We start from the raw sequence: 22,303 nt of genomic DNA, 5'->3' as shown, positions 1-22,303 counted from the left end.
TATTTCAGCTGCACCTAATAAGCGAAGAGATAGCATTTGCTAATTCTGAGCTGTCTGGTTTGTGTTGGCACTTCCCATTGTCTGCATGCTTTGGTGAGCTGTTCTTCAGAGCAAATCCAGCAGTGGCAAGATCTGAAGAACCCTGAGCAAAGGAGATGGCCATTTTCCAGAAGCCACGTCTGCCGAGGCTTTATTAACCGTGCTCCCTGGGTGGGCACGGCACTCAGATTCACGCGCATCAGCTAGCGGACCCACCCTCAGCCAGGAAGCCAGGAAGCTGGCCAGGATCTCCCTGTGCTGAGGTGGCTGCTGTTCACAGAGCTGACGTGTGGAGAGCGTGGGAAGGGCAGGGTCCCGCATTGGGAACGTCTGGCCACCTGCCCCCATGCTCCGGGTGGGTGCACACCTGCCTCCCGCACAGACCACACGCATGTGTCACACGTGCATGTCATGTGCACACACCACACCGCGACACACGGCAATGTACACCACACACATGTCACATGTGTGAATCACATGCAGCATGCACACGGGCTTATATAACAGACAGTGTACACATGTATATCGCATACAATCATAGGTGTGTCACAGACACATAAGTGTCACATAAGTATGGGCACATCACACATACAAATCACACACACCATACACACCATGCAGACCTTACATGCATGTCATGCACACACGTATCATGTATGTGTCATACAAAAAATCGCGCATACCACACATATATGAATCCTGTGTGCACATATCACATGCTCATCATGCACATGCACAGCGCATGGTACCCACAGTTAAGATTTCGATCATCCACAGTGCTGGTGGGCGCGTGGAATATGGATGCACACGAGGACACTTCCGGGGTGCTGGGAGAGTGGGTGAGCTCCAGGAGCTCCCGCCTCCAGGACCCGGGCTAGCTGGGACGCTGCGTGGGCCCCTCCTCGTCTGAACAGCGGCTCCCCGCACCGCCCTTCCCGCTTCTAACTCCGCCCGAGATGGGTTTCCTAGGGCCTCGGGAGGCTGATAATCAGCGCCCCCACTTCTTCTCTGTGTTCAGACCCATGGAGAGAGAGGTGAGAGCTTCGTGCGGGTGGAGGACAGATGTCGCCTTTGTCATCATTGCAAGTGTGTGGAGAACGTGGCTTCGGTCTGTGCCAGGGGGACTGGCCACTGTCCCTTGAGTTAGCCGTCTCCTGCGGAGCTGGGCATCGGGGCGTGGGGTGCACTGGGCTCACGGCTTGGCTGCGAACAGAGGAGATGAGTGTGACCCCTTTCCTAGAGGGGAGACCCGCTTGCTGCCGGGGGAGGTGGCTGTGCTGTGTAGAGGGAGGACAGGACAAGTCTCTGGAAAGTTCCATCACAGGGAACCTGGAAGACTCTGGGATAAAAATTCTCCAGTGGGGTTCAAGTCATAGCCACGCGCGCTCCCCACATCCGGTGACTGATGGGGCCCCCTGGGCTGTGCTCGTAGGACGCCGTCACGGAAGGGCACGGGCCTTTGGGAACCAAGGCCCAGCCTGTGTTGTTGAAGCCGCTACTGAACGGGTGGGTGGGAAGGAAGGCGGTGGCGGAGGGCGCCGGGGCGTTTGCCCTGGCGTGACCTTGTGTCCACGGCCAGACCTGTGCGTCTGGCCCCGGGCACAGAAGAGCGGACGTCGATCATCTGTTCACAGGTTGTCACCACCGTCTAAGGAGCGTGCTAGGTAGGCGCACACGCCGATGAGGCCATTGCCAAACACTTCCTCACGGCAGTTTTGCAACGTGTATCAAGAACTTAAAAAATAGCCATGGCTTTCGACTCGCTGTGTTTTATTCATCGAGCCCGCAGAAATGATTAACTGTGAAGCCACAGCTTTATACGCAAGACTGCCCACCGTAGCATGATGCAAACTCAAAAAAAAATATTAATAAAGTAAGCGTATGGCATAACTAAATGATGATAGAGTCTTAGAACGGAATATTATTTAAGTGTTCGAAATTCCATTTCCAAAGAATTTTTTGACCTGAAAATCCTGATTAAATGTTTGATTTAAAAAGCAAAGCAAAACATTACATTCAGGATGAATTCACTCATTTTGAAAAAAGGTAGAAGTCTTGGCAAAACAAAGTATGGCAAAACTTTTGAGGATACAGGGGATATGGAGTGGGGACAAGGCCACACGGGTGGCAGACCCTTCTTCTGGGAAGGACAATCATAGATTAGTTTTAGTTTTTCTTTGTTTTTGTTTTTTTCTGTTTTTCCACCAAACCTTTGTGGACACATTATTTTTATCATCAGAGGAGTAGTGACTTATCTGTTTTGAAAAGCTACCACATTTTTATATAAACCAAAGATGATAGGGAATATCACTTATCTAGGCACAGCAAACACAGGCTGGGTGTCAGGGCCACCTGGATCAGTCACCTAGTGTCGAAATGATGCTGCGTAACAACCACGAGATCTCGGTGGCCCACAGCAGTGAACTGCGGGCTATCGGGAACGGCTTCGCTCCGTGCATCTTTCGTCACTCAAGACATGCCAGGCCTTCTAAGCCTGTGCTGGCTCTGGCACAGGGTTACCCCCTCTCCCCCCGCCATCTTGCATTAGTGATAGCAAGACACATGGCTGAGCCCAAAGACGAGTGAGGGACTGCAAAGTCATCTATGAACGGGCGTGGATCTGAGAAGGATCTAGCATCCCCAAAGGCATTAGCGGCGTCTGTTCAGTACACACAAATGTTCGCTTGCGAACAAACGTAAAATTAGCTTCAGAGGCCTCCCTTGGAAGACGGTTGCTAGTGTTTCTTTGGATGCTGTCGCATCCGTCACTTAGACACACTCACCCTCCTGAGCAGCTCTCTCTGTCTTCAGATCCTGGCCAACGTGATCATCTTCATCTGCGGGAACCTGGCGGGTGCGTACCACAAGCACCTCATGGAGCTCGCTCTGCAGCAGACCTATCAGGACACCTGCAATTGCATCAAGTCCAGGATCAAGTTGGAATTTGAAAAGCGTCAGCAGGTAAAATGCGGTTTCAATCTCACTTTCTCGCTTTTGAGGTGTTATTAAAACGACGTTGTTGCTGTCCGCAGTGAGTATGCGGTTCCTTCGCTCACGGTCATTCGGCGGGACCCAGAGCAGCCCGTGACGGCCGTGGGCTGTGCTCTGGGGGTGTTGTCAGCCACAGAGCAGAGTTAGCATCTCCAGACTCTCACTTTCTCGCTTTTGAGGTGTTATTAAAACGATGTCGTTGCTGTCCGCAGTGAGTGAGTATGCGGTTCCTTCGCTCACAGGCATTCGGCGGGACCCAGAGCAGCCCGTGATGGCCGTGGGCTGTGCTCTGGGAGTGTTGTCAGCCACAGAGCAGAGCTAGCATCTCCAGACCCAGACCCAGGGACCCCAGCCACAGTGACTGCCATCACCATGTGGCTGGGGAACTTCAAATTACAATGACGGTAATCACAACCCTCCGTTAAGACACCGACTTTTGGTTACAGCCCATTTCTCTGTGGCTGCGGTACAGCGCTTCGTGGAGCGCCCGTCGTCCACACTGGGTGAAGTGATCAAAGTCATTCTTGAGGGAGATGATCGCGGTTGGGAGGGAGGGCCTCGCAGGGAACCAGGCATGGCGTCGGAGGCTGTCCTACCGTGGTCGCTGTGGGTGCTGCACAGATATGTCCATCAGGGACATACATGGGTTACGATACAGTCCTGAAAAAATAAGAAAGAGCGACAAGCCACATGGGGGAGGCAAAGCCACGTGGTATCGGGAGTGACGAAGAGCAGGTGGAACGGACGTGTGTGGAGGGGACATCGTCAGGACACGAGTGGTCCTGAGTTCCACGGGCTCAGCTTTGTGGACGGGATCATCACGTGAACGGGTCTGTTTCTCTGGCATCTGGATATTTATCGGCAAGAATCGGTGCCCCTCCTTCAAGGTAATGGTTAGCAGAGCCTTTGAGTGTCGATGCTGGAGTTTCGCCTGCGTGTGGACCGGTGAATGGTCCTCAGATTCCTTTTTGGAAACAGGAGTTTAGTTCATTCGTTTAAGCAGGATCGATTGAGCCCCTAGTTTGTGTCAGGTGTGATTCTAGGCTGGGACAGGGCCACGAACATTGCTTTCTCACTGGTATTCTTAGCAAACCTCACGGTTTGTTTTTTAAAACGCGTTTTGTGTTACAACATGCATAGCAAAGGTATTCGGCGATTAAGGTGTGATTCTTTGGTCTGTATGTATCTTAAACTCTGGATTCAACATTAAAAAGTATAGATAATTATTAACATGGAACCGTGATCCTATCTATATCGTCATAGTCCTATGTTCAGTGATGTTTTAAATCCGGGTTCTAGAAAATGCCACAGTTTTGACAAACGACACTTAATGTCCACAATTGGTCTCACTGTGGAGTTCGGTTGCTTGGAGATAGGTAGTTTCCATCCTCGAACAGACTGGACCAGGTTGGTCCTGACAGACATATTGCTCTTTCTTCTCCATTAATTCCAGAATCTACTTGAAAATAGCACTGAGTTTGCGGAGAACTGAAATTCCAAGTAGACAGGTTATACATACCTTATATTTATAGTACCGGCTTTGACAAAAGCGGTAAGTCAGGCTCCTGAGTGCACCTGTGCAGCGGACTTCTCTGAAGAGACCTCGAGTAAATAGCACCAGGTGTCACCCCTTGTCACGTGATCTGTGGCATCCAGGTGCTCAGACCAGCCCCGCTCTGACCTTACGCAGCTCCAGAGCTGGCCCCGTGTGGGGTCCTCTGTGCTAGATTGGGAGACGTTTACCAGAGATATTGGAAGGGTATTTACTAGTTTAAAAAAGGGGGCGCATGATCCTTTTCAAATAAGGAAAGAGAGAAGAGATATTTTGAAGAAAAATAAGATCTTTTACTAAGGCTGTTTAACAAATATATTTTATACTCAATGCTGGGAGCCAACTCCCGGTATCTGGTGCCCAGAATGTAGTCTCTTCCTCCTCAGACCTTCAGAAAATATGTTCTGAGAATTAGAATTAGTTAACAAGATCAATCAAGATACGTTCTGTAGATATAAGGAAACAAATAGAAGTCGCCAACGACGATCTGTGGGTCCTTCATGGAAAGGAGCAGACCCCGGGACCACCGTGCAGCCACAGACCAAATTAAGCTCCTCGCAGACAGTTTCAGATCCGAGGGTCCCACCTGTCCTTTCCTGCCCACTTTTCGCCACACATCACCCGCTCCGTCCGCGGCCACCATCGCAAATGGCGGTGTCATTCGAAGTGCTTCATTTAGGGGTCGGGTGCAGGCCGAGCAAAACAATTTGTTTCGGTCACTATCTGGATGGAATTAACACCATCCATTGCGATGTTATATAGATCCAGTGATCGGAGGAAGAAAGTACGTTGGAACAGAGAAAAACACACGCAGCATGAGCCAGGTGCGACTTGCGACGATGTTTTGTAGTTGTCTTCGCGCAGGCTCCTGCCAGGGGCCCTTTCTGTCCACAAGTCGCCAGGGGTCAAAATGTAGCAGGTGCTGAAGCGTTTACTGCCAGACTAAGTGACTCGGGGGTCCATCTTCCCGGGGAACCACCCCTGTCGCAGGCTCGTTCCTGCCGTCCTGACACTAGTTTGTGCATTCTTCGGTGGCAAGAGCTGCCTGTGAATTTATTATTTTTCTTTATATTCTTAGAACCTAGTGCAGTTCCTTGCGTGGATGAGGCAAAGAGACATGCTCTTCAATGAGGTGACAAAATACATAAATATATTCCACATTAGTTTTCTCCCTCTCTCTACGTTCAACCTGCACAATGCAACTATTAAATACATATGTACTTGTCGATTATCCTAAAACTATATCTTGCAACACTTTGGACGCCTCACGATTTCTAGCCACCCTTGGACACCTTCATGATGCCCCATTCACAAGTCTCGTCCTCGGTCTCTGCTGAATTGTGTGCAGGTTAAATGTGATCTCTGCACAGTCTATGCCGCATGCTTGTGTTCACCGAACCCGAATGCAGTCTCCCCATCACGAGCCTCACCTACGTCATTACTCACTGAAGGAACACTTGGTGGTGTTAAATCTTCAAAGAATAAACAAAGATAAATAACAAAAATGTCCACTCTCCATTCTCCCAGGCCCATATTCTTGTCCCCAAAATGTTCCAGTGTAATTTGGCCAAAGTATTTCTATGAACTTGCGTCACTTTAGGCTCATTGTCACGGAAGTGATCGGTAACCTTCCAGTAGGGAATGTACAGACGGAATATGTGTGTGCGTGTGTGTGTGTGTGTGTGTGTGTGTGTGTTATGAACGACACAATTTTTATGTTAAAGATAAAATACAAGCTAGGACTCACCCAGCCCGTCAGCTTGGCCCAGATCTGGAGAACATGCATTTAAATTAGCCTTTATCAAAATGCTCGGCTCACAGATACAATTGTGATGACAGTGTGTAGCATAATGGATCTTTAAGAGTGCTAGATTTTGACGTTCGATGAGTACAGCACTTAACATAATTACTATTTCGGATCTTTGCTGGTGAATTGTATTAACCAGTTGAGGGGAAAATGTTTAGGGGGACTATTTAGGAGTGGGTGTCTCAAAGGGCGGGTCCCATAGATCGAGAACCATTCAAAACTTGGGCTCTGAAGACATGACACTTCCGAATAAGTGAGCTTCCTGAAAAGTTATGAGTGGGATTTTGAACGTTTTATCGAAAAACAGAGGGGAATCCTTTTGTTAAGGAGCCATGTGCTTCATCGGGGGCTATGAATGAGGGAAAAGTGTGACAAATTCCATAGAAAAGAGAATTGATGGATCTCTCAAAGTTGCTTGCTGATGAATAATTTAAGACTTAAATTATTTAAAACTCGCCTTTAAATAAAGTTTGCTTTTTATATTCTTTCATGAAAAATGTTCCTGTCATTTCCCATGTAAGTGAGCATTTATAGCTACTGTCTTCTGCCTATGGTGACATCATGGTTTTATTTTATTTCGTTAGGAAATGGATAATATGCGGATGAAACCTAGAGAGGCCAAATCTAGAATATTATTATGCAAAAAGTAGATAACAATTTTATGATATTTTGTCAGGATTTTCTCTAAAGAAGGATGAATTTAATCATTTCTTCTCCTACTATCTTTCTTTAAATAGAGAGTGATGGGCTGGATTGCCTTCTAAATCTAAAGAAATAATAGCTAATGCAATTCTCCCGCTGAGAATGGATTTGGGGAACTTGCTTTTCTGCTGCTTCGGAAGAAGTTCTATACTTGCTCCCTGTTCAGCCTCTCTTCATCAGGATGCCTCTCAAGTAGACAGATGAGGAATTTGGAAATCAGAGACTGCCATGGATGTCTCCGATGTCACTTATGCCCAGCAAGGTGGGACCCAAGGTGGGACCCAGGTCTACCGTCTCTGTAACACCCCTCTTTCTCAGGCGAGTACTCGGGCTCCTGGAAGGCAGGGCACTCACACGAGGCTTCCTCCGAGCTCAGGTGGAGGGTCCACTCCTGTCGGGGACATGCCGAAAGGGTTCGTGAGTTATGAGAGACACAAACTGGCCATTACATCTGCCCCACGATTCTCGGATTCTGTGAATCTTAATGTATTCTGCTCAAATTAGATTCGTAAAAAAGTGGAGATCAAAAACCGCGATTTCCCAGCATCCCAAGCTTAAAGAAAAGCATACACAGTCAGTATGTAAGATACAGATCTGTTTTTTTTCTTGCCGATGAGATCATAGCGTAAGATGCAAATGTATAGTTTTTCTCGTAGATGAGTTATCTTCCTCTTTATTCTAGTATGATGTTTCCTTTGTCATATATTAATTTTTTAACTTTTTAGGCTAAATCTATTTTACCCATGATTTTATCTCTATGTCCTTGTCCCAGGAACTTTATCATTGTAATTGCCATATTTTGCAGTATTTCTTATATCTTACGAGATTACTACAACACTTCTTTTTATATTTTTAATGAGAATTAGATTTAGAAAATTTTTTGTGTTTATTTTTTTATGTAGACTGTAGAATCATTTTTCTTCCAGGCTCCTAAATATATTCCTTTAGCCTTTGCATTCCGAAATGTTGGATTTCTCTATTTCTAAAAGGGAGATCTTGGCCAAATGGGGAAGGAAACGGGCCGGCATGTGAGGGAACAGCAGTTCTATTTCTGAGAATATACCAGTAAGTCAATCCACGAAGCTTTTAGGATTTTCCCTGTGAAGCTCCCACATAGTCGTAATACATTTATTCTGAAGTTCTGATGTGTTTTTGTGCTCTTGTGAAGAGGTTACCTTCTTTTCAACATGGCTCTTACCTGATTATAAAGAGTATGCAGGTATACTGTCGGAACGTATGTTTAGACGGTTTCTAGACACTCAGAAAATTCCCCTTTCACTCTAACGATGCTTCCTTCCCGACCCCATACACAGCGATCACCTGCACACCATATGCTGTTTTCAACCTTTAATTTTTCACATCATTTGGTATCAAACGCCTCCTAAGATGCATTGAGTGACATTATGCTACTGGACAGCTTTGTCGGTGCCTGAGCTTACGGAAACATCATCTTGTTTACATAGACACATCTTTTTAAAAATGTTTTGGTGATGTTCTCTAGCTTCTTTAAAGATTCCTATTTTAAAGCCATGCCATTTTGATCTTTCTTTTAAACCTAAATGTATTTTGGTTTTTCGAGAGATCAGTTTAGACCATGTGCATTGTTAGAATCATTATCGATATTTAGTTTCTCTCATCGTGTTTCCTGATACATTCGTTCCCTAATTTTTTCTAGTAAAGCCATTCTATTGGGGTCTGTAAGGCCTCTATTCTACTTCTACTTATCTTGTAAGCACTTTGGAATACCCACCGGCATCATACCATTACGATTCTTAGTTATCCAAATGGTCTCAATAATGCATATCTATATCCTTCCTTGCTGATAGACATTCCAGTTTCTCTTATTTTAAATTGACAAATAAACTAACAAAAAAGTTACCTTTCCTTAGATATCTCATAGTGAGTTTCTTCATTCTTGCTCCCTTCCACTCACCACTAAACTTCTTGAAAAAGTAACCATGACTGTTTTTCTCTCCTTCTTACCCACTTTCTAACTTCACTATTCGACTGCCATCAAAATTCACTGTTCAACTGAAAACACCTGCCAAATTTAAATGCATTTTCCATCCTAGATTTCTGCAGTTGACTTTTGTTGCCCACTTTTGGTCTATTTGGGTAAAATATATTCTTGGAAGGAAAAACCAGAACCTCCTCCCTTGGTTTTTGCAATCTGGAACCATTCTGGTGTGCTGACATTTTTTCTCGCCACATTCTTTATAGACACTTTTATATTCCTACGCATGCTCCTCGGGCTCTCCGTGGAGGCACCTTTTCCCCGCATCTGTGCCGGCCAGCTTTCAGCTCGCCACATCTTCACATCACCCTGCCTGGATTAACGGCTCTCGTGACCCCAGTTCCTCCCACCACCTGGTCTGGAGCTCCAGACCCGCTTCTCGTGACCACCACGACCTCAGACGTCCAAACCCCATCTTTCTGCAAACCACACCGGTTTGTCCTCCTTGAGCTCCGTTAGTGGCTCTGCCCTCTCTCCCTCACCCCGACTGCGAAGCTCCCCTCTCTGTGCTTTCTCCTTGGTGTTCCCCACAAAATCATTTGCTCTGTGGTGCAGTTTCTATTTGTCATTCTTACTGCCGCTGCCTTAGTCTGAGTTTTCGCTGCATCCTGTTCTTATCCGATTCATGCCAGACAACAGCGTTGTATGAATCTTCTCAAGGGTGGCATCGGGGCGAAGCAGAGCCGTCAGCACCCCCGCTTGACTCGTGACGCAGTGCCCTGTTTGCGGAGAGGGACTATGGTGTGATTGTTAGGAGCGAGGCTCTGGTTCGTCTTCAGTTTCGAATCCTTTCTGGTCCTCAGTTTCTTCGTCTGCAAAATGGGAATGCCATCTATTCGGGCTGCTATACCGAAAGATCGTGAGCCGAGTGGTTCGTAAACAGGAGGTATTTATCGCTTAGAGTTCCGGAGGCTGGAAGTCAAAGATCGAGGTGTCAGCAGATTTGAGTCCCTCGTTCAGGTTGCAGATGGCTGACTTCTCCCTGTAACCTCACGTGGATTAAAGGGTGAGGGGGCTCTCCGCGGTCTCTTTTATAAGAAAGTAGCCCCACCCACGAGAGTCCCGCCCCCGTGACCTAGTCACCGTGCGAAGACCTCCCCTCTTCATACTATCAGATGGAGATTTCGACATACGACTTTGGGGTGACACAGACATTCAGTCTACAGCAATGGGCATCTTATACATTTTCATTATCACTCAAGGAGCACGTGCTCATTAAATATATATATACATGTTTGTATATATATACACATATATTCATTATTCATGTATACTTGCTAAATATATGTGCGCTCACGATATTTGTATAGCTATATAAATAAATATACGTGCTCACTAAATATGTTTATATTTTAGTATATATGTTTTATATATTTAATACATAATATATAAATGTATATTTAGTATATATGTTATATATATGTAATATATATATCATATGTACATTCTGAATTCCAAATGGCCTGAAGAGAGTCCACAGCAAGTAGCCGACACTTTGTGTCAGGACAGAAGGACAGCCGAGGCTCATCCGATGTGGCACTGGCTTCACCGAGAAGGTTTTATGAGTGATAATAAACCAGAATCTGCGCCTGTGGCTTTAAAGTCCTGAGAAAAGTAAAAGCTGGTGCAATGCGTGGAGGCTAGGAGGGACCTTTTCAGGCTCCAGACGATGAGGAAGGAAATGGCGAAAGCTGATTCCAGGATGTCAATGAGAGAGTGTCCGGTTTGTGTAAGGGATTTGGGAAGGAAGATGCGTCTTCTGCATCGTGGGCTGCCTCTGAACAAATCCCTAATCACATGCCTTGCCTTCTTTGTAATACTATCTTTGTCCCCATCCTCTTTTAAGTCATTACTTAGAGACAGTTCTTTATGTGGAAAGAAAGGGAACGATAAGGCATCTGGGCTCATTCCGACGCTGCTAGTATCTCAGTATTAAGGATAAAGAGAGAAATCCTGAAAGCTTCTATTGAAAAGACCAGATTAACTGCTGTGGGACAAGAATCAGATCTGCACTTGTCATAAACACCAGATGTGAAGAAGCAGTCGAGCGAACTCTTAAAAATACTTTAGAAAAGTATCGTGTACTTGCTTTGTGCATCAAGTCAAACTACTGTTCGTGAATAAGTAAAGATTTTCAGGCATGCATGGACTCGGAAATGCACCCCCCCGCACAGGTACGATGGCATGACAATTCAAAGATTTTCTCCAGTTAAACAAACTCGAATCAATTCAAACAAAAGAGAGAAAAAGTTGGGGGATTAGGCAAACGTTGCGAGCCAAGAAACTGAGAAGGCTTGAGAGTTTTAAGACTAAATAACTGTTGCCTAATGTAAAATTAGCACTATGGATTAAAAGAGGACAAAAGTCTGGTATTTTAAAAGTCGAAGGGGTTCAGCGTGGGAGTTATTGAGCTGGTGGCTGTCTTGTCTAGAAGAACCGATCACTTCTAGAGAGCGACAGTGACAAAAAGAAGAAATGATTTTTACCCCATTGCTTTTGGCCATAACGAATACTTTAATTTCGAACATCAAAAGAGAGTATTCAGTTTTACAGTCGGCAAAGCGGATCACTTATTAAGTTTGAAGAACTGTCTTTTAGTAGTAATTCAAAATTCAGTGCCAAGGGAAAAGTGTGTTGCTTATATAAGGACAAGCCACCTTGAATCATGTGGTTTGGTACACTGAGATTTTAATACTTTTCTTCCATCATACGCAGTATAATCTCAGCTTAAAAACCAGGTAAATAGTGCTTACTGCACTTAGGCTACGAAAGCCAGGATTCCCTGAAGCTTGATACACATTTCAGCATTATTGGTATTTGCATTTCCGTAACATTTTTCATCTGAGGAAACTGAGTTCTTTATAAATATCATAAATATCACATCCCATAGAAATGTCTCATCCAGTGGTGTTATTGCCATACGCAGGGCAGGGGATTACTGAGGTTTTAGCAAAAGCTCGCGCAGATGGGCAGTGTTACCCACCTTCCTGAAGGCGACACTCCAGGATGAGTTTTGTGTGGGAATAATTTACTCTTGGGAGCGTTTGCCTTTGCCTCCACGTGTCCCAGCGCCATGCTCCCACGCAGTCTGAAAGTCCAGTGTCCTCAGGGAAGGCGATGACCTTCATTCTAAGCAGCATCCCCACCCTATCGGACTCCTCCCTCTCTCCTCAGACCATAGGGACGTGTCCTTCCATGCCTGATATATGGAGCTCGGCTGGGTTTTGTGAATGACCCTGGACACGTGTTGCTTTTTGTCTCATGTGGTTGGTTCGCTGTTGTTTTAATATCTGTTGCCTCACTTTCCTGGTCTGGAACATGTGGGTAGTGGTAGTGTCTGCCCCTCGGGTTGTTTTGGGGACAAAGCGTGTAAGCCAGAGTCTGGAGCAGCCCAGTGCATGTGGGCCTTTAGCCACGGGGCAGCGATTGTGTGGGTATCGAAGTTTGCAGCCTCCCGGTTTCCATGAGTTGTGAATGAATGGCTTGATCGTATGAACGCCCAGAAATGCCCCTGAAATGTTACAGGAAAACAGGAGCCCAAACGTACACCTTTGGAAATGTGTAATGCTCTCGAAACCTCTCAAAAATCAGGAAAATAGCAGCACTCGGAAGGCGAAGAGGCGGCGAGAAAGCAGGCGCCGGCCCCTGTGCCCCTCGACCTTCGATCGTTCGCTGGTGCCTTCTCTTCTCTGTTCCACCACCAGTCGGCAAAATTGTGGAAATATTTAAATACCTGCTGGAATTGTCGATCCTAACTGCTACGGGTCACACTGCCTTTGACTTTGGACGCTTCCTGATGTTCTCTTTTTGTCTCTGCATCAAAATCTGTCAGACCCAAAGTGTGAAGCAAAGGGACAGTCAGACCCTCTGCCTTTCTTCTCCCCTCTGAGGAGCCCTCGGAGGAAGGCAGGCCCCTGAGAGCGTTGCCAGTGCTCGCTGGGCATCGTGTTCCTCGTCTGGAGAATGAGCGCTCTGTCTGATTAACTGACTTAGCATGATACTCTCAGCATTTATCTATGTTGTCACACATGGCAATATTTCATCTCGTTTAATGGCTGAGGGATAGTCCATTGTGTATACAAAAAGGACGGGAATCACAGGATTTCACTCGTCTGTGGGATATGAAACAAAAGGCCACAGATGAACAAACAAAACAACATACAAACCAAAAAAACAAGCTCACAGACAAGACAACTGAATGGAGCTCACTAGAGGGGGTGGGGGTGGGGAGGACAGCGAAGGTAAAGGGATCCAATACGCGCTGATGGAAAGATGAGATTTTGCGTGGTGAGTGCACAATGGAGTATACGGACGTCGTATTATAAAGTTGTATACTTGAAATTTATATGATATTATTAATCAATGATACCGCAATAAATTTAATGAGAAAAAAATGAAGGTTCTGGAACTCGATAGATTCCCTACCAGCCCAACAGACCATGAATTATATTTTCTAACACTATTTTTTAATTTCTTAGAAACCTTCAAAGGAAAACTCTATGACTGGTTTTCTTTTACTTCATCTAAAATCCTGGCCATGATTTTGAGGTGTTTCCGTAAAGCTTTTACACTCTTCGATGTCTGCAGACATTCATTTGTGTATAGTGGGCATGATGCTCATTTCTCATAGCACATTACTCCTGTCTTAGCTAATTATTTTCATGAATTGTAAATATTCATGTATGCTGGTTATAAGAAACTTTAGAGAAAAGCATCGGCCTAAAACAGTTTCATAAATGAATGATTATTTTTGCATTTACAAGGAAGAACACTACTATAATATATGGAAAAATACTACTTAGCCTAGAGACATATTCTACCATGAATATCATCAGTTGGTAGTCCAAGAAAATTAGTGATCTTCATTCTATTGGTTTTGGGCAACGAGCTCTCACCAAAGCATATTTCATGGCAATAGAAAAAGGCAGAGTTGTCTAATAATTTAAGATAATCTTGGTCAAGGAAAATGCCTAATTATAGAAAACACTGATTGATTGTGAGAATTGAAATATATAAAAGTGTATACGATAAACTGGTCTCGAGTCATAAAACCTAGAAAAATTTAACTATAAATAAAATGAATTAAGACTGGTGTCAAATAAAGACTTTCGTGTCATTTAATGGAATTTTGATAAGAAAATAGATATTATTTTAAATTTGTGAAGTGAGCTATGTCTGCCACTGTAAGCAAAATAGATATCTTGTCAGGTTCTGAAAAATAATGGAATTGGATAAAGGTTTTTTGCTCACAGCTCTGGCTGAAGCAAACAATGATGGTCCAGAAGATAAGCTACCAGAACTTACTGAACATGAAACCAGTCCAGTAAATTTGAGCGATCTGTTATAAATCACTTCTCTGGCTAAGAAGATGATCTCATTTTTATGTCTTCAGAGTCACCCGAAAGAGATCCATGTAATATTTCTTTGTTTTTTTTTCTCAAACAATGTGATAACTAAAAAATGTGAAAAGCAGAACTAACGTTATTTTCCTGTTTTGCTCCTGATTTGGATAACGGCTGAGTAAAATGCCCCGCCCCCACATCTCTTGGAGGCATATATTATTGTATCGACATGGAATAGAACGTCGATATAAAAATTATTTCCATTGTTTACATTCTGATTTCAGAGAGGGCTCAGCATAGAAATTTGAGTTCTCCGGACACTGCATTTCTTTCTGAATGCGCAGCTGAAATCTCGATGTTCATCAATCGTGATAAATGTGACAACTTTTAAGTCTGGAGAATAATTACTATATAATTAATATTATATAAATTTCAAGGGTACAACTCCATATGTCTATATGTCTACATATATATATAGAAAGAGGAATGAAACTATGTTTTTTCTGTTATTCCCCTTATTTCTGTGGAGGAATGGGAGCTGAGGAGTACGACGTGCGGTACTTCAGTGAGGAAGGCACGTGCGGGGACTTTGGTCTCCAGTCGATTTTTCGTTACACACTCCCTAGGGGTTGTCACTCTCTCTCATGGCTTTAAAACTATTCACACACTGGTGGCTGTACAGCTCTGATCTCTCCCCTGAAATCTGGGCTCAAATTCCAACCACCAAGTTCATGTTTTTCTTGGAATGTTTAATGAGCATCTCAAACGTACCATGAGCAAAACGGAACTTTGATTTTCTCAAACCTACTTTTCTCCCCTTGGCCACTCGGTCAATGACACCCCATCCATCCTGTCACTCAGGCCAGAACCGTAGGAGGAGCCATGCTGGACTCTGCCTTTTCTCTGCCTCTTCACATCCACAGCATCTGCAAATGGCGTTGCTCTGCCTTCCAGTACACCCAACCCCAAAGATCCCACCTTCTCCTTTGCCACCCTTGTCCGCGCCGCCATACTTCTTCCTGGATTTCAGCATGAGTTAAACTGTCCCTGTTCACATTCTTCCCCCTACAATCTGTTGTCCACACAGAAGCCATATGAAGCCTTCGAAATGTCCATCAGGTGGTGTAACTTCTCATCATGACCCCAGGGAATAGAATCTGAATCCTTCTGCTTGGTTTACAGGGATCAGAATGATCTGGCCCCGACTGAGTCTCCGGCCTTCTATTTTACCCACTTCCTCCCCTCAAATTAAGGACCCAGAGCTCTATGCTTTTCCTCAGACGGACTGGGTGCATTTTACAAAAGGCTTGGACACTCACCATTGCCTTTGCGCTCTGCCTGCCTTCCGTGAGGTCTCCACTCCAGTGCCAGCCCAGTGGCGACTCTGTGACTGTGCTGCCTGGTACGGCGCCGCCATGTTCCCTTTCCAGACGCCATGTTACTGTTCCACAGCCTTACGGTGCACCGCGTCGCTCCCCACTGTTCCTCTCCCTTTCTTTTTTATCCCCTTTTCCCCTTGTTTTTTTGTCTATATCAGAAGTTGGCCTATTTTTTCTTTAAAGGACTAAGACAATAAACATTTTAGGATTTGTGGGTCATGAAGCAAAATCAAGCCATTGTTCTCATCAAAAGGCATATTGTTACACACACACACACACACACACACACACACACACACACTTTGCATTTAAAAATGTGAAAACCATTTTCAGTTTACAGGTCCTCCAAAATGGATGGAAGAGAGGAATTAGCCCATGGGCCATAGGTGACCTCTGGTCTTTATTACTCAGTAGAAATTAAACATCGTTATGGGAGAGACTTTGAAAATGTATGTCCTTTGCACTTAGAAAACAAAGATTTAAAGCAACCACAACAAAAGCACTCAGAAGTATAAAGGAAACCATGCTAAAATAAGTTAAAGTGTGACGACAATGTCTCATCATGTAGGGAGTATTAAGAGAGTGGTAGAAATTATAAAAAGAGCTAAATTGAAATCCTAAAATTAAACCACAACAACGAGAATGAAAAATTCACTGAAGAGGGCCAACAGTAGATTTGAATTGGCAAAAGAGTGAACTAGCAAACTTTAAAATAGATCAGTAGATATTATGCAAACCGAAGAACAGAGATAAAAAAATAATGGAAAAAGATTAACACCACTTCAGAGAAATGAAGGATAGAGTTAAGAGTATCAACGTAAGCATTTTGTGAATCCAGAAAGTTTTTGAAAGAGCAAATAACAACAATAACAAAATTCAAAGAAACAATAGTAAACATTTCTCCAAATTTGATGAATCCAGAATATAGAAGGACCAGGTAGCCTAAATGCAAAGAGATCCCCACCCAGCCACATCATAGTAAGAATGCTGAAAGCCAGTTACAAGGAGAAAATCTTTACAACAGCAACAGAAAATGTGTCATTACTTAGAAGGGAACCCTAATAATGCTGACAGCTGATTTTCATAAGAAACAATGGAGGTCTAAGACATTGGGATGACATATTCAAAGTCCTCGAGGAAAAAAAAAACTGTCAACCAAGAACTAAACCCATGTTAAGGTAAACATCACAAACTCTATAAATATATAGTCGTTTTTCTTTCTTCTCTCAGTTTCTTTAAAAGACATAAAATTATATGCAATAATGGCAAGGTGTTGTTGGCATTGCGACATATAGATTTACATGTATGCCACACTATAATATCAATAATTAGGTGTAAAAATTATTGATGTGTGCTACAATAATAGTAAGGTGAGTAATAAACAGAAATTGAGAAAGTGATCCTAAACTTCATGTGGAAATGCAAGTGACCCAGAGCAGCCAAACAATATTGATAAAGAAAAACAAATTTAAGGACTCATTCTTCCTGCTTTGAAAATGTCCTATAAAGCAGTAGTAATCAAGAAAGTGTGATAATGGCAAAGGGTTAGAAATATAGATCAATGAATTAGAATTGAAAGTCTACAAATAAACCATCCTATTTGTAGCCAATTGGTTTTTGACAAAAGTGACCAGATAATTTAATGAAGAAAGAATACCGTCTTGAATTAATAGTGCTGTGACAATTAGATATCCACACGCAAAAGAATGCAGAGGGACCCTTACCTCACACCCTACCCCCCCAAATAACTCAGAACTGTTCAAAGACCTAAATGTAAGAATTAAAACTGTAAAACTTAGAGGAAAACATAGCCATAAATCTTCATGACACAACATTAAGCAACATTTCTTAGATGTGATACCAAAAGCACGATGATAGGACAAACAGATAAATAGGACTTCGCCAAAACTGAAATATTTTTTGCTTCGAAGGACACCACCAAGAAAGTGAAAAGGCGGTTCACAGAATCTGAGAAAATATTTGCAAATCATATGTCTGAGAAAGGACTTGTATCTAGAAATTATAAAGAGCCCTTACAACTCAATAATAATAATAATAATAATAATAATAATAAACCCATATACTCTAATTAAAAAGAGCCAAAGAACCTTAATAGACATTTCTTCAAGGATGATACACAAATGGTCAATATGGACGTAAAAAGATGCTCATCATTTTCAGTCTGGGACATGTGAATCAAAACCATAATGAGATATAACTTTACAGTCACTAGGATAACTACAATCAAAAAGAAAATAAGTTTTGGTGAGGATGTGGTAAGTTGGAATCCTCATACACTGTTGGTAGGGTTTGAAAATGATGCCTCGAGTCTGGATAACAGTGTGGCTGTTCCCCAAAAGGTTAGAAATAAAGTTAGCATGTGGACTCGCAATGCCGTCCTAGGTATATACCCAATAGAAATAAAAACATATGTCCACACAAAAACTTCTGTACGATTGTTCATAGTAGCACTATGCCTCGTGCCTCACAGCCCGAAGCGGGCAACAACCCAAATTTCTAAACTCGTTCTCCTAGGAACCTGCTGTCCCCTTATTTCATCTCATTGGCGAATGAATCTCATGCCACCTTGACAAACTGACATTTTAGGGTATCAGAAAAGCCAAACCTTGCCCATACCTCATGGAAGAGTGTCTTTATATCAAGGTTTCTGCCTTATTACTTATTGGCAGACGTGAATAAATGTTTGCATCATCGTCATCATCAGTCGTCATCATCAGGCGTCATCGTCGCCATCATCAAATCACTCCTCCCAGAAAGCACTGCTCTGTTGCATGACTCTCCCTGGTCACTGGATGCTGTGCCATTGTCTTTTTCTCTCTTTTGTCTCCACCCAAACAAAGACAGTTCTGCCTTCTCAGAGTGGCGTTTCTGCTGTTTCTCTGGTGCGGTCCGCAAGCAGCGTTTCCACTACCCCGTGAATGAGATGTCATCTTTGCACATCTGCATGCCTGTGCGTGCACACGCGCCCGTGTGCATACACAGATACGCACGTGCACAAATACTCCTCCCACCCTTCAGCGTTAGTAAATACACAGCTTCTAGAATAAAGAATGCCACAAATGGGACCCTGTACTAATCACGCCTTTTTATTTTCTGTGTTTTCTGACGTTTGTTGTGATATCTGAGGCCTCGCTTTTCCTGGAGAGACTGCCCCTCGAGGCAGTTCATAAAGATAGCAAATAACTTGGCAGGTAGTAGACCCTCGACATGTAAACCAACCCATGCAAGGCCCAGCCCCCAGTCACCTCCTCCATCAGGCTCTCACGCTCCAGGCCATTATCTGCCTTAATCACTTCAGGGCCCAGTGCCAGACAACTAGGAACAGCTCCAGGGTCTGCTCTTTTGTTCAAACTAGCCAATCCTGAGCCTGCTGGTGCTGCCTGGCCTGGCCTTTCCCATGGAAATCACAGTACAGACTTCTGGCCACAGCTCCGCCTCCCTCCCTCTGCCCCGACTCACCCTGCAGCTTCCCCCGCAGGGCCCTGCATCGCGTGGCATGCTTCTAGTTTCCAGGGATCCGTGAGTATAAAAACTTCTTCCTTCACGACAGTCATTTCTGTGTCTCTGTGTCTTATCACACCCGATTAAAATAATTCCCTGGCATATTTTAAAACAGGCCCTCCGTAAATGACAGCTGCCACTGCTAAGTACTAATTTGTGATCCCTGATCATTTGCACCACGTCAGAAAGAGTGAAAGTAGATTAAGTTAAAATCAAGGATAATAATGCTGGAAAGACTGTTTCACAGCACTAACTACGTAACTGGAAAGACAGGTTTGAGTGGCACGAAGGCTCCTCCAGAAAACTGAAATCCAAAGACACCCCAGCATCAGAGCACCTGACGGCCCTCCACGCCACGCCAGTATGGCTGCTGCCGCTCCAGATGGAACGAACGATGGCTAGGGACTGTGGACAAATTCTTTCTCTAAAAACATTCAGTTCTGTAGAGGCTTATGAAGAGGGGTCAGTATAAAAAATAAAATTGGGACGTTTGCCCACATCTTAATAGGATGATATGAATGAGAACAGAAATCACTTTTCTTTGGTTTACGGAACAGTTGCCCAGGGAGGAGTATTCGCATGTAAAGATGCTGACGGGGCCGGGTCAGTGGCCGGGGGACCAGTCCCTGGCGACGTGGCAGAGTCGAGGGCTGGGTGCATGGGCTTGGTCCATCCGGTGGCTTTGCAGCCTGTTCTTCCTTCTGGATCATGTTCCTGCCTGGGTGACCAGCAGGAGGATTCAGCCCGGAGCCCATGGGTCCTGATCTGAAACCCAGCATTGAAGGATTCTTCTTTTAGAGCCATTTGCCGAGCAAGAATATAGAGGAACTGTGTAAAAAGTGCCGTTGGTTTAATGACTGCCTCTTCTAGTAAATAAATTTCATGTCCATTAATAACGATGCGCTCCCGCCTCCGCCTCCTGAAAAATCATTTCAGCCTGCTGAGGTTTCCAGCTCTGAGAAGCAGATACACAAACGCTTATCGCAGACATAAAAGCCGATCGATAGAACTATAAAAGGTAAAAGTTTTCAATCATCCTCTGATGATAGCCGTGGGCACTTCTATTACCTTTCTCATTAAGTAGTGATGTGTATCAAAATATTGAGCCATTTACATGAAACGAGAGAGAGGGGAAAACACAGGAGGAGAGGCTGATGGGAAAGACTGATTAAAACTGCTATTTCTCTCCCAAAATGAAAAACCAACTTTCAAGTATTAACCGCGAAATAATTTTCGCCCTTGACCTTTGTTTAAGATGTGGAGATGTAATGAACCTTATCATAACAGCACAGAAAACTATTTCTTTTACCTACCCAGAAGGTTGGATTCGTTCTAGACATGCCACTCAGAAATCAACCCATTTTCTATGTGGTTGTTGTCGGTGTTGACGATGAAGAGAAACCTTTGCAGAATGCTCTGCGTCGCTTCACCCGTTTCTTCGAATTTCTTTGATCAGATGAACCCCACTGTACATATGGAAAGCCCAAAGGGGTGGGGTGCCCGGGGGTCCGTGGCCCATGCAGAGGGAGCCTTCGGGACCCCGACTTGATTCTGTTGAGCATGTGTGCGCTGCACCAACAGGGTGATGCCCGGATTGGGCTCTTTGTGAATATCTTGGAATTACCACTTCCCTTCATTCCTAGGAAAGCGTCTCCTCTGCCCCCGTAACTCGCCCTGACCCTGACGTGCTATCCCACATCGTTGCGTAAGTTCCGCAGTGAACTTTGTAGACAGAGCAATAAACCATCACTCGGGGAGGGGGGCAGGGGAACAAGAAAAACAAACAAAAACAAAAGAAAACAAACAAAACAAAAAATTAAAAAACAGAAAACAAAAAAAGGGGAAAAAAGTGAGGAAAGAGACATTAGATGGACAGAAAGAGGAACTCCCAAGCTTCTGGTCCTTTCTGCACTGCTGGGTGCTGGATGGGACCGCTACTGTTTGAATGCCCTTGAACCCGCTGGTGCTGTGGGTGCCCGTGGCACACCGGCATTCAAGGGCGAAGGGCTGGCAGCTCTGTTAACGAGGTTTATTTTTTACACTAAGTGTAATTATCAAGAGATTTGGATTTCAAAATATCTCCTCTGTTTCCCTCCCGTTTCCCACGACAATCCCTGTCCGCCAGGCCTGGAGTGCGGACTCTGGAGCTGGCCAGCCCGGCTTTGGGTTCGGCTCTCTCCTGAGCTGTCGGGCAAGTTACTCTCTCTGTGTAAACGTCCAGGTTGTGAAAATGGGGGTGGCAATCATCCCCACCCCAGGCTGCAGCGCCGAGGGAGGAATACGTGAGCGAAAGGTATAAGGCGTTTGCTCTTTTCCTGGCATGTAAAGCTCAGTAAATACTGGGTAGTTTATTATCCTTTCGATCTCTTCGTCTCCCTTATTAGTGAGAACACTGAGACGTCATCAGAAATATTTGCTGATCGATTCAAGCACAAATTACCTTAGATGATCTTCTGCAATTGAGACTGATGATTTTCCTATGTTTCATGAGCATAAAATATTATCGTGAGGATTTTTCCCTATCACAACAGACACGAGGTTTCAAAACTTATCAAATCTCGCCACCACTCAAGAAGAACAAATCTTGGCTCCTGGGAGAGGAGCTAGATTGTGGGGGCAGATTGGGAGTTCAAGTTCGAATTGAAGCGTGAGGGGTTTGTTAGGAGCAGCGTGGCGAAGGTAATTGGAGCACTAAGTCTGGAGTGTAGGGTTGTGGGCCGGGCCGGAGACGCACACTGGAGAGTAGCCAGCAGATCAATGCTATTTCAGGTTCCGAGATTGGACACAGCCATCAAGCGACTCTGACATTCAGAGTCCCCGGAGGAAAGGAGGTGTCAGCAAAGGGCACTGAGAGATGATTCTTGCAACAGAAATATGGTGCCCGGGAAGCCAGCTACACCCAGGGTCCCAGGGGGAAGGAAAGCGGTAGGCTGTGTCCTCGCTGAGTGTGGTTTC

At 44.5% G+C, this 22,303-nt stretch overlaps 1 protein-coding gene across 1 annotated transcript in view; it reads left to right on the top strand.

Annotated features, from left to right (window-relative positions):
• The window catches only part of ADCY2 (adenylate cyclase 2), a 299,856-nt gene that overhangs the window by 154,912 nt on the left and 122,641 nt on the right, over positions 1 to 22,303 (top strand). Inside the window, exon 4 of the mRNA XM_015593413.1 lies at positions 2,851 to 3,000. Coding sequence (XP_015448899.1) covers positions 2,851 to 3,000 — 150 coding nt within the window. The remainder of the gene's footprint in view (positions 1 to 2,850; positions 3,001 to 22,303) is intronic.

The sequence above is a fragment of the Pteropus alecto genome, unplaced genomic scaffold, assembly GCF_000325575.1.
Source record: "Pteropus alecto unplaced genomic scaffold, ASM32557v1 scaffold137, whole genome shotgun sequence".
NCBI classification, from domain to species: Eukaryota; Metazoa; Chordata; class Mammalia; order Chiroptera; family Pteropodidae; genus Pteropus; species Pteropus alecto.
The sequence above is the reverse complement of the archived record's forward strand: the minus strand, read 5'-3'. Positions and strand labels throughout refer to the sequence as shown.